The sequence below is a fragment of the Rhinatrema bivittatum genome, chromosome 5 (assembly GCF_901001135.1).
Source record: "Rhinatrema bivittatum chromosome 5, aRhiBiv1.1, whole genome shotgun sequence".
Taxonomy (NCBI): Eukaryota; Metazoa; Chordata; class Amphibia; order Gymnophiona; family Rhinatrematidae; genus Rhinatrema; species Rhinatrema bivittatum.
Genome location: NC_042619.1, coordinates 336,454,619 through 336,467,860, shown reverse-complemented (window position 1 = coordinate 336,467,860; position 13,242 = coordinate 336,454,619). Strand labels below are relative to the sequence as shown.

The following is a 13,242-nucleotide window of genomic DNA, read 5'->3' as shown; positions in this document are numbered from 1 at the left end:
GGAACGGCTCCTGGCAGGACAGTGCTTGTAGTTCCGAGATGCGGCGGGCTGAACACAGTTAAGGTTAACAGGTGGAGGGACAGGCCTCGGAGGGGTCTGAAGGCAGTTCCCGCTAGGAAGTCCAAAACGAGATTGAGATTCCATAGAGGTACCGGCCACTTTAGTGAGAAGCTATGCTGTCGCCCTCACTCTTGGAGCCGTAGCATGACAATGCGGCCACTTGTACCTTGATGGAGTTGAGGGACAGACCTTTCTGTAGTCCATTCTGTAAGAATTCCAGGATCACAGGAACTTTAAATGAGCGTGGCTTGATGTTGTGGTCTTCGCACCAGGCTTCAAATACTATCCAAATCCTTATGTACGTTAACGATGTGGAGAAGTTGCATGATTGGAGGAGAGTGTCTATTACCACCCCCGAGTATCCGCTCTCTCAGGCGGGCCCTCTCAATTGCCAGACCGTAAGAGAATTGAGCTGGGTCCTCGTGGAGGATTGGACCTTGTTGTAGCAGGTCCCTGTGTGGGGGCAGGGGTAGAGGGTTCCCTGCCAGCAGTCTTCTCATGTCTGCGTACCAGGGTCGTCTTCTGGTGGCTCTGGATTGGCCAAGAACTAGTCCCTTGTGTAGTTGTATCTTGTGAATGATCGTGCCCAATAGGGGCCATGGCGGGAAGGCGTATAGTAGAGTCCCCTGTGTCCAGGTCTGTACCAGGGCGTTAATCCCTTGGGACTGCGGTTCCCGCCTGCAGCTGAAGTATCTGGATACTTGGGCGTTGGATGTGTTTGCCAGAAGGTCCATGTCCGGTGTCTCCCCCCCCCCCCCCCCCCCACCGATTCACTATCAATTGGAAGGCTGCGGATGACAGCCTCCATTCTCCTGGGTCTAGACTTTCCCTGCTGAGGAAGTCTGCCGTGATGTCTTTCCTGGCGATGTGGACGGCGAAGATCTCCTGGAGGTTTGCTTCCGCCCACGCCATCAGGGGGTCTATTTCTAGGGACACCTGTTGGCTCCTGGTTCCCCCCTGCCAGTGGATATAGGCCACTGTCGTGGTGTTGTCCGACATTACTCTGACCGCTTTGTTTTGGAGTCTGAGCGAACCGCAGACAGGCTAGTCGGACTACCCGCGCTTCTAGGCGGTTGATGTTCCATCCCACCTCTTCTGCGTTCCACTGCCCTTGGGCGGTTAACTCCTCGCAGTGTGCTCCCCATCCTCGTAGACTGGCATCTGTGGTGAGTAGGGTCCAGGTTGGGGAGGATAGTCTTGATCCCTGGCTCATGTGGCTGGCCTGCAGCCACCACCATAGTTGGGTCCGAACTCTGCCCGGGAGTAATGGACATACGGTGTAGTTCTGGGACCATGGGCTCCACCGTGATAGGAGGGAGCGCTGTAGGGTCCTCATGTGGGCTCGCGCCCATGGCACAACTTCCAAGGTGGATGCTATCAGCCCAAGGACTTGCAGGTAATCCCATGCTGTGGGACGATCGTTCAGCAAGGTTTGCAGCCGGTTCCACAATTTTGATTTCCTTGTGGGGGTTAGGCTGACCTTGTCCTCTTTGGTGTCGAATCGGACTCCTAGGTATTCCAGCGACTGTGAGAGCTGTAGGGAGATTTTGTTTGTGTTGACCACCCATCCTAGGCTCTCCAGTAGAGTTATGACTCTGCTGGTTGCTTGGCGGCTTTCCTCTGGTGACTTTGCCCTGATCAGCCAGTCGTCCAGGTAAGGGTGAACGAGGATTCCTTCCTTCCTCAGTGTTGCGCCACCACTACTATTACCTTGGTGAACATCCGGGGTGCTGTGGCTAACCCGAAGGGTAGTGCCCGGAACTGGTAGTGACGGTTCAGGACTTTGAAGTGTAGGTAATGCTGGTGTTCCTGATGAATTGGGATGTGTAGGTAGGCCTCCGAAAGATCCGGGGATGTGAGAAACTCTCCCGGTTGTATCGCCCTTATTATGGATCATAGGGCTTCCATGCGGAAGCGGGGAATCCTCAGGTGGCGGTTGATCGATTTGAGGTCCAGGATGAGCCTGAATGTTCCCTCTTTCTTGGGGAAGATAAAATAAATGGAATAATGCCCAGTATTTATTTCTTGTGGAGGCACTGGGGTTATGGCCTCGAGGGCCAGTAGCCTGGACAGTGTAGCTTCCACTGCCGCCCTCTTGGAGAGGTCGTGGCAGGGGGACTCCACGAACTTGTCTGGAGGGATTCGTAGAAAATCCAGGTAGTACCCCTCCCAAATGATGGCTAGGACCCACTTGTCCGAAGTTATCTCGACCCATCTGCGGTAGAATAGGGCTAGTCTGCCCCCTATGGCTTCTTTCCTTGGATGGGTCAGCTGAATCTCATTGTGGGGTGCGGCTGGGGCCTGTACCCGAGCTGGTTCCCCTCTTGTTGTGCTTGTTCCGAAAGGACTGGTTCCTGCCCGTAGGGCGGTGGGCTTGATAGTTACTCCTGTAAGGATTGAAGCACTGTGAACTTCTGCGCCTAGAGGACCTGGGGAAGGGTCGCTGGTTTCTCTTCGTCTTATCCTCCGGTAGGCGCGGCAATGGGGACTCGCCCCATTTGTCAGCCAGTTTCTCTAGTTTGCTGCCGAACAGGAGGGATCCTTTGAAGGGCATCCTTGTGAGGTGCGTTTTGGAAGATGTCGGCTGACCAGCTTCGGAGCCAGAGTTGCCTCCTGGCCGCCACCGCAGAGGACACTCCTCTGGCCGCGGTGCGCACTAGGTCGAAGGCAGCATCCGCAAGGAATGATACTGCTGGTTCCATGTCTTCTCCCGGGGTGGTGTTCCTGGTTTGTGATAAGCAGGCACATGTCACCACGGTGCAGCAGGCCGCAATTTGTAGAGACATAGCGGCTACGTCAAATGACTGTTTGAGGATGGACTCCAGCTGCCGGTCATGTGCATCCTTGAGCGCAGCTCCTCCCTCCACTGGTATGGTAGTGCGCTTGGAGACCATGCAGACCATGGCATCAACTCTTGGGCATGCAAGAAGATGTTTGGTTGCCAGGTCCAGGGGGTACAGGTCTGCCAAAGCTAGTCCCCCCTTGAATGTGGACTCCGGAGCATTCCATTCCAGGTCAATCAAATGCTGTGCTGCTTGTAACAGAGAGAAATGGCGAGAAGTCTGTCTAAGACCCTCCAGCAGGGGGTTCAGTTTAGGTTCCCCCGAAGTACCTGGGCCTGGAATAGTGAGCTCAGTCAGGCATTGGTTGACCAGGTCCAGGAGCTCGTCCTTTGTGAAGAAGCGTCTCATGGTTCAGTGAGGCTCTGTCCCCGGGGGGAGCTCCCCCCTCCTCTAAGGGTTCGGCTTCCTCCTAAGAGATATCAGAGTACCCATAGGTGGGGCTTCTGGGTAGTAGAAGCCTGTGCCTAGGTCTTGAAGGGCCTGGGGCATGAGGGTCCTCCTGTGGAGCATGTGGCTGGTCAGCCTGAGGTTCAGTTTACATTTGAACAAAGGCGTGAATCCCCTTGAACTCCACCCATGAGATCGCTGGGTCAAAGCTGAGGGGCGCTGGTTCCTTGGGGGTCCCCATTTGTGGGGAGGTCCCCTGGTTAGGTCCGGGGTACCCCCTGAGGAGCTAGAACTTGGCCCTGGGTGGGACTGGCCCTGGACTGGGTCTCCCAGGGCCTCTTCGCACTGCGTGCACAGGGCATCTGCCTCCTCTCTTTGTGTGGCTCTGATGTGGCATGCTGGGCAGAGGCCTTGAGCCTTTATCCCTGTTTCTGGAGGTGCCATGGCTGTCGGCACGTAAACTCTTATGCGCTCAAGATGAGCGCGTAGTTGTGTGCGCAGCTGTGCGTTCAGCCGTAGATATGTGCGCAAGGTATTAATAGTGAAGAGCTGCACTTCCTGCAGGGGTATATGTACTAGGGGCTGAAGTCAGATTGAAATCTGATCCATCTCCAACTGCTAACAGGAGTACACTATACCCATTGGTCCTGAGTCCATCTGCTACACACTAGGAAATGATCTCATGTAATATTCATCAGAGGCAGATGCTCCAGATGTGGTCATAGGTGTCATGTTTTCTCAACAGTAGGGGTTCACCCTGCAAGTACCTTTAAAAAAAAAAACAACCAAAACCTCTTTCCCATAATGCAACCTTGGACTGAAGGCTCCAAACCATCAAAGCTTTCAAGAAATGGAGATTCTGTCTTGAGGTAGTAATCCATCTGGTTTAAGTGTTTATGGATCACAGAAACCTAGAATACTCCAACACTTAAATATGGCAACATTCTTCACTCATTTAAACTTCCTGGTTTATATGTTGACCTGGAACCCAAAACAAAAAAAAAAAACATTGTCCTTTCCTCTGAATGAACAACAATACCTTATCTATTCAGAATAGGAACTACTAACTGCCTGAATCTTAGAACCCCTATAAGGTGGTGGGGTCCACCTTTCTGTCACTTATCTCTGATCTGAGCCATGAGAACATAGGACTCATCAGTACAGGCAGAGGTGGGAGAACACTTGCACCTTCCTCAGTACCCACCCCAAGATCGCCTTATTGAAAGAGTACAAGGAGCTGTTGTACAACCATGATCAATTTTACATATCTCTGTAAGACACTGAATGTTTCAAAACCAAAAGTCTAAAAAGTTAGATGGGAACGTTAGAATATATAGCATTGAATGAAGATGACACAGCTGATGGAAGGAGAATAACCAATGGGACACTGCTATACCAGGGTACACTTGTATTGCAGTTCTAGGTTGGAGCAACTTGGTGGGGGGATGGGACCTGCCTTTTTTTTTTTTTTTTTTTTTTTTTTTTAAACCTGGGGCGGCTATACGGAATTTCAACCCCTCTCCCAATTTCGCTTACTCTGTGCCTTTGCTTTCTCCTTTAGCAGCAAAGGCACAGTTGTCCTTTATAGGACAACTGTCAGCAGAGTTTTTCTCCATCCACTCCACTCTGTACCCTGAAGCCTTCTATTTATCCCCAACTCCTTGCCCTAGGTCTTCCTCTTGCATCCCCCTTTTCTCCTCACCAGCCCCCTGCCCAGAAGTGGAAGTCCCACCCACTCATGCCTAGTGGCAGAAAACCCCTCTCTTTGCCCCTCTCCCAATCAGATGTCCCTTCTCTGGCTCCCCTCTTTACCCCTGCCAAGCGACAGCCCCCTCCTCTTTGTCTCTTTCCTCCTATGCTTCTTGGGCTGTAGATCTTGCTGCAGTGACAGCAGCAATAGCTGATATATTCTACACCAGTGGTTCTCAACCTTTTTTCTGTCGGGACACACCTGACAGATGGTTGTCACATGCGTGACACACTGACTCATGATCGTCACAGGGCTAGATGTAAATGTACAGTTTGCATCCACGGGAACCCCCCCCTGATCCACAATAATGGATGTAAAGCAGAATTATGACATTCCCCGTTCAACTCACTCTACAAAAAAGATATTCTGGTTCTGGTGTCATCTCAGTAACAGCAACTCAAACTCCTTCTACTTTCAGGCTCAATAGCCCTACTTATGAAAAGACAGCAGTTTACCACCAATGCATGTCCTCTTGAGAAAACGCAACAAATAAGACTGATAAAACACTTACATGCTAGTAAAATATCTCTGTAACAGACACAGAACCGACCTAACATACTCCCAGGATCTGTAGTAATGCACATTAAACTAATCCACACACAGTTACACCTGTATTATGGAATACACTCAAACAGGAGCAACCCTATCTATGAAAAGGCAACACTACAAATATTAAATCAGGCCCTAAAAACCAATACACCTCTTATTAGGAAAACAGAACTAGCAAGCAGCTATAGATCCCCACACAGAAATAATTGTAAAACTATACTAATAAGCAGAATAAATGTTTCACAACAACTATGAACAGAATAACATCCAACAATTAAAAACTCATAAAAACTATTAAAAATTCTCCAAACACCAATAAAATATTTCAAAAAAAGCAGACACATCACATAATATTAAATAATTAAAATAGCAGTCAATCAAGAAAAATAACTTAAAAAGCCACCTTTACTTACCCCCTCCAGCAGCTTTCCTACTCCTCTTCCATGCAGGCTGTAGCACACACCAGAAGCAGCAGTAGTGGCTAAGCTCTATACTCATGGTCCTCTTCCTTAGGGCCCATGTCTCTCACACACACACACACACACCATACCAGTCATGCCCCCATGACCAGTTTCTGTCTCTCACACACCAATCATCTCCCAGTCTTTGACAAACACACCAGTCACCTTCCTGAACAGTTTCTCTCATGCCATACACACACACAGGCTTCCCACTCCCGTGTTCCACTTACATATATGGGCTTCTCACTCTCATAATCACTTTCTCTTTCTCACATACACTCACCAGTCTCTCACTCCCATGCTTGTTCTCTCCACATGCACAGGCTTCTCATTACCATAAGGTATGAGTACCTTACCAACCAGTCTCTCTCATATACATGCACACACACAGGCTTCCCACTCCCATGCTCTCTCTCACATAATCAGGCTTCTCACTCCCATGCTTTCTTTCACATACACCCCCACACCAGGCTTCTTACTCCCATGCTTTCTCACATACCCAGATTTCTCACTTCCATGCTTTTTTTCTCTCTCTCTCTCTCACACTCACACACACACACATCCCTGACTGTCTCACACTCTCACATACACATCAGTCATCTCCTTGAGCAGTCACTTTCATTCTCTCACGTATACACATACATCAGCTCTCTGACCAGTTTCTCTCAATCACACACACATGCTCTCAATCACACACATTCTCTCACTTACACACAGGCTGGCTGGCTGCTTCTCTCTCTTTCTGTCACTCACTTCCTCTCCCCCCCCCCCCCCCCAGCACAAACGGTAGCTGCTCCTCCAGCCCCGCAGGCCAAGAAGGAAGAATTCCATCGATCGCGGGAGGCTCATGCTGCTCTCTCCTTTCCCTTCCGCTTTCTCCCCCAGAGCAGGAAGATCAGCTGCCTCTCCTGCTGCCACCGGACTCCTGCTATCTTCGGTGTCCGAACTTCCTGTCGGGGGGGGGGGGGGTAGCGGAAGCGCAGCGCACAACGTCCGCTTCCTCCCTCCCCACCCCCCCCCCCCCCCAAGCAGGAAGATCGGCGGACCATACGGCCCGACGCCCGAAGATAGCAGGAGGCCGGTGCAGCAGGAGAGGCCAGCTGATCTTTCTGCATTGGGGGGAGGAAGCGGAAGCTGCACGCGGCGCTTCCACTCCCCCCCCCCCCCCCCCCGAACAGGAAGACCGGTTGGCCATACGACCGCAGCAGCGCTTCCCATGTGTTGCCGTAATGGCGCGTGAGGCGTGGTTCTCTTGCGGCACGGCCTTTCTTCTTCCCGCGCACCACTTCCTGTTCCGGGTCCGGGGGGGGGGGGGGGGGGGGGGGAATGCAGGCGCGGGAAGAAGAAAAGGGCAGCCGCAGACGCCACAGCTTTTTTTTTTTTTTTTTTTTTGCACCGCTGCCGTTCCCGCTGGGCTTGAACATGCTGATAGCCCGGCGGCAACGGCAGCAGGGAAGAACGAGCAGCGGGAGGGACCGGGAGCCACGCGACACACCTGCCGGTGCTTGGCGACACACTAGTGTCGCGACGCACCGGTTGAGAACCGCTGTTCTACACATTAACAAAGGTGGAAGGAAGGTCAAATGACTGCTGGCATGGTTAAAAGGTGAGGTGAAATAGGCTATTTATCCAAAAGCACTTTTTTCAAAAATTGGAAAAAAGGATCTATCTAAAGAAAATTAGGAAAAAGCATCAAGCAATGGCAAGCTGGATGTAAAACATTGATAAGGCAGGTTAAATGAATCTTGAAAAGCTGGCTGTAGAGGCAAAAACTACATAATAAAAATTTCTTAAAATATATCCAAAGCAGGAAACCTGTGAAGGAATCAGTTGGATCGTTAGATGATCGAGGAGTTGAAGGGGCACTTAGGGAAGACAAGGCCGTAGTGGAAAGACTATATGATGTTTACTGAAGATGATGGGGAGATACCCATGTCAGAAATATGTAATGGTGATTCAGCAGAACTGAAATAAATCACTATGAACCTGGAAGATATAATAGGGCAGACTGACAAACTAAAAAGTAACAAATCACCTGGACCCCGTGGGGTGGGGGTTTGTGCACAGGATAAACATATTTTCTTAATTACTTATTTAATAGCAGTATACAATAACAAGATATTGGAAACCTTTATTCCCACTTCTTAGATATTCAACTTAAAAAAAAAAAAAAAGTGACTTACAAAAATCATCACATGCAATGAAGGAAGTATAGTATGAATTCTTTGATTGTGTGATAGGAGGGGATCTTATCATGCAGGTATGCTGTATAAGTCAGATGACCTAAAGACCTTCTATTTGTGTTAGGGAGCCCAACAGGGTACAAAAAACTATGGCAAGGACATAAAAACAATTCATAAGAATTGCCATACTGGGACAGACTAAGGTCTATCAAGACCAAGATCATGTCTCTAAGAGTGGCCACTCCAGATCACAATGACCTGGCAGATCCCATAAAACAGATCTAATTCCCATTATTCCCAGGGATATCAATTAGGGATGTGAATCGTTTTCCATATCGTCTTAACGATAGAAATCGTGTGGCAGGGCAAGAAAATCGTCTTAGGCACGATTTTTTAGTTAAAAAATCGTTAAAAATCGTTTTTTCCGATTAGTGCGCACTAACTCGAGTTAGTGCGCACTAACGGGAGTTAGTGCGCACTAACGGGAGTTAGTGCGCACTAACTGAAAATGATACAATTTGACACTTTTCAGGTCAGTTAAGGTCAGTTTAGGAATGAATATGTATTCCTATTGGCTGCCCTCTTATTTATTCATGTTACCAAGTTTTCCTACTGACAGTATATGGGGGATGGGAAATGGAAACAGTTGGTAGCTTGACAAAACAAGTAATGTGATCAGTCAATGTGACTAGAACTTGTGCCCTAACCCTGATACCAGGGGTATTGTGATCTTCCTGCACACAGTGCCCTATCCCTATTAATACCAGGAGTGTTGTGATCTTCCTGCACACAGTGCCCTATCCCTAATACCAGGGGTGTTGTGATCTTCCTGCACACAGTGCCCTATTCCTGATACTGGGGGTGTTGTGATCTTCCTGCACACAGTGCCCTATTCCTGATACCGGGGGTGTTGTGATCTTCTTGCACACATCCCGATATCAGGGATAGGGCACTGCATGCAGGAAGATCACAACACTCCTGGTATTAATAGGGATAGGGCACTGCATGCAGGAAGATCACAACACTCCTGGTATTAATAGGGATAGGGCACTGCATGCAGGAAGATCACAACACTCCTGGTATTAATAGGGATAGGGCACTGTGTGCAGGAAGATCACAATACCCCGGAGGAGTGAGGGTCAGGCAGCTCCCCCCTGTCTGTGAAGCCAGCCTCTCACTAGTAATGCAGGGAGGGAGCTGTCTCAGACTTCACCATCCTCCCCCCCCCCCCTCACCCACACACCATTCACTAGCTGGGACATGGGGGAAGTCAGGAGTGAGGGTCAGGCAGCTCCCCCCTGTCTGTGAAGCCAGCCTCTCACTAGTAATGCAGGGAGGGAGCTGTCTCAGACTTCACCATCCTCCCCCCCCCCCCTCACCCACACACCATTCACTAGCTGGGACATGGGGGAAGTCAGGAGTGAGGGTCAGGCAGCTCCCCCCTGTCTGTGAAGCCAGCCTCTCACTAGTAATGCAGGGAGGGAGCTGTCTCAGACTTCACCATCCTCCCCCCCCCCCTCACCCACACACCATTCACTAGCTGGGACATGGGGGAAGTCAGGAGTGAGGGTCAGGCAGCTCCCCCCTGTCTGTGAAGCCAGCCTCTCACTAGTAATGCAGGGAGGGAGCTGTCTCAGACTTCACCATCCTCCCCCCCCCTCACCCACACACCATTCACTAGCTGGGACATGGGGGAAGTCAGGAGTGAGGGTCAGGCAGCTCCCCCCTGTCTGTGAAGCCAGCCTCTCACTAGTAATGCAGGGAGGGAGCTGTCTCAGACTGGTATCAGGGTTAGGGCACTGTGTGCAGGAAGATCACAACACTCCTGGTATTAATAGGGATAGGGCACTGTAAGAGATGACTGTAGTAGATTGAATAAAGATCTGATGTTTCTGCTCTCCTCACACCAAACAAAAACAACACACAAGCAGAGAAGCCCTTCTTACAAAGCTGAGCTAGTGAGTTAAGTAGGAGGAAAAGTAAACATACTGGTGCCAGTGTGGCTACTTAAAAAATACACTTACCAACAATCAATTACATATATTTGAACTGTGTACAGTTCCAGCCAGGACCACCTTTCTAAAATGCACAGTGATTGGCAAATTCAACATGCACTAGCATTTCAGGTGCCTGCTAACAAAAATAATAAACAAACAAGTTCTAGTCACGTGAGTGCTGATCATTACATTACTTTTTTTGTCAAGCTTCCAACTGTTTCCATTTCACATCCCCCCAACCATATTGGTAACATCAATAGATAAGAGCACAGCCAGCCAATAGGAATACATACATACATATTCATTCCTAAGTGACCTTTACTGACCTGGGAAGTGTGAACACTTTGTTCATTTTCTGTTGGTGTTCGTTAGTTTCCAGTTCCATTTCCCATCCCCCCAACCATCACCTCAGTGGTAACCTTGGTAACATCAATAGATAAGAGGGCAGCCAGCCAATAGGAACACATATTCATTCCTAACTGACCTTCAGTGACCTGGAAAGTGTTTATTTGTATCATTTTCAGTTAGTGCGCACTAAATCGAGTTAGTGCGCACTAACAGGGAGTTAGTGCGCACTATCTCGAGTTAGTGCGCACTAACACGATTTAACGATTTTTAACGATAAATCGTTAGAATTTCTATTGTATCGTGTTCTATAACGATTTAAGACGATATAAACATTATCGGACGATAATTTTAATCGTTGAAAAACGATTCACATCCCTAATATCAATAGCTTTCTTTAGTCTGAGCAATAGCATTTGTATTGGATAGATGAGAATATACTTGGAGGTATGAGTACAAATAACTTATTCCTTCAGAATCTGACCTATGATGACACATTTGGGATAAAGTAGTATGGCTGCCATGTTGGTGCACTTGTATGCAGAGCAATAAAGCTCAACAAAAATATAACTGAGCCCTTTATTGGACTAAACATTCTTTAACTTGCTTTTGGAGTCTCACTGTTTTGACCTAATGGGGGGAGAGTAACTCCCAAAGGCTAGTCACAAAATGTATTAAGTTACTTTTTTTTGTTGGACTATTGTGCCGATATTTTTTTTACCTTTAATTTATTTCACTTGCAAGCAACCTTAGTAACACATTGTGTTTACAGCTAAATAAGGCAAGTAGTTCCATTGCCATTAAAATATTTTTTTCTTGGGGTAAATGAACCCCCAAGACACTTACTTAAACCACAACTCAATAATGTGCGATGTTCGTATATAGGCTCCATTGAGATTAAGTGGGGCCAGTTTATTAACAATGTGTCTTAGTAAAGAGGCCCATAAAGGCAATTGAACCAAATAAAATGATTAAGATTCCTTCTAACAGGAAAAAAAATAAGTTTGGGGAGGAGGCAGAGAATATTTTTAATCTTGACATAATGCCATATTGTTTGAATTTAGAAACTTTCTAATATGTTTAGTCCATTTATAAAAAAAAAAAAAAAAAAAAAAGTGTAAAAGTTTGTGTGGGACTCCAAAGGACCAATGCACACTGGGATGGCATCAGCCACCTGATGGGTAGGAGTAGCAGAGTCTTTTGTGTAATTTACACATAGGCATTGTGTTGCTGAATGAATGTTAATTATAACTAAAATTGCTGATCTATGCAGAAAAAGCTTAGCACCTTCCTGAGAGTTGATCAAAAATGGCCAAAAGAAGAAAAGGTGGTGCCAATTGCATACAGCCTGTCACCAGATTATGGTAAGTGACAACCAGGATCTGAGAATAGACCCCTGCAGCCCCAGCACAGCTTTGACGTTGCCACTAACCATTCCTATCTGATGTATACTTTTTTTTTTTCTTTCATTTTATTCCTGCAGATCGTGCCAGTGAGAAGACCTTGATGGAGGCATTTGCTGTTTTTGAGGCACAAACATGCATCAGATTTGTGACTCGTACAACTGAGAGAGATTTCATCTCCATTGGTCCTATCAGAGGGTCAGTGCTGAATAAAACTGGATCTATGGAGAAGAGGCAAACCACCCTTTCCCTTCATGGAGCCTAGGAGAGCCACAGGGCTACTGCTGGTTGTCCCGCTTCCTTGAAGATGTCTCTTCCAATGTTTCCCAGTGACTCACTGAGTCATCTCTGAAACCTACTTCAGACTACTGATCCATCTTTTAGGTGATGGACCCTTGCTGCTATTCAGAATGACCACTATACCCATTAAACTTCCCATAGCTAGAAGTTTCCTTCTTTTAAAGTATAGTGAAACCTAGAGGACTTTCATAAGCATAATTCTATAAAGATCAAAATAGATTAAAAACACTTTATCACTGCAATTTTAAAAATTTCCCATTGAATGAATGATTTTTTTTTTGCAACTTTTTGTTGATGCCTAGCTGCTAAGAAATGTTACTAAGTCTATCCACTCTAATATACATGGGGGGTTCCCTCATGGTCTTTAACTTTTATCAAAGATTTTTCCAATTATCCTCAGTTCTTAGTCTTGGGTAGATCAAATTAGACTTTAAATTCCACTTTCATGTGAAAGGCAGGACAAGTACAGAAGACTAGTTTAGCTAAGCTAGTTTCTTTAGAAACCATTGTTGGCCTTTTTTTCAAATATACTAACTGGAAATGATCAGCCAGTAGAATTTCTTAATATAGTTGGGTTTCAGGTGGCCCTTCTAGAGACCAGGAATTTTATTTTAGTATGAACTTCAAGGCAGCTACTGAGATTGCTGGTATATTCTATTGACAACTTGCCTGCTGTCTTGGGTCCTGTGCATTCATCTTACATGTGCACTTTGGATAGTGGTGGGATGTCTTCATCTTTGTCCATTCACTCTAGTCTTTGGCCAAAGAAAGCCAACCACATGTTGGGGATCATTTAGAAAGGCATTGATGATTAATCAGATTTATGTGCCTCTGCATAGAGCTCTGTGACCACATCTGTGTGGAGTTCAAAGGTACAGAGCGGCCTCCAGAATGCTCAGAGGATTGGAGCCTTTCTCAAGAGACTGAAAAAATTTAGGGGGGGGGGGTGTGTGTGTGTTTTTTT

General features: G+C 47.4%; 1 protein-coding gene across 4 annotated transcripts in view; it reads left to right on the top strand.

The window, feature by feature from the left end:
* Nucleotides 1-13,242, top strand: part of ASTL (astacin like metalloendopeptidase) — a 97,095-nt gene that overhangs the window by 25,326 nt on the left and 58,527 nt on the right. For all 4 annotated transcript variants that reach the window (XM_029604450.1, XM_029604449.1, XM_029604451.1 and 1 more), the window contains exons 4-5: nucleotides 11,849-11,939; nucleotides 12,059-12,176. In XM_029604450.1, the coding sequence (XP_029460310.1) occupies nucleotides 11,849-11,939; nucleotides 12,059-12,176 (209 nt within the window). The remainder of the gene's footprint in view (nucleotides 1-11,848; nucleotides 11,940-12,058; nucleotides 12,177-13,242) is intronic.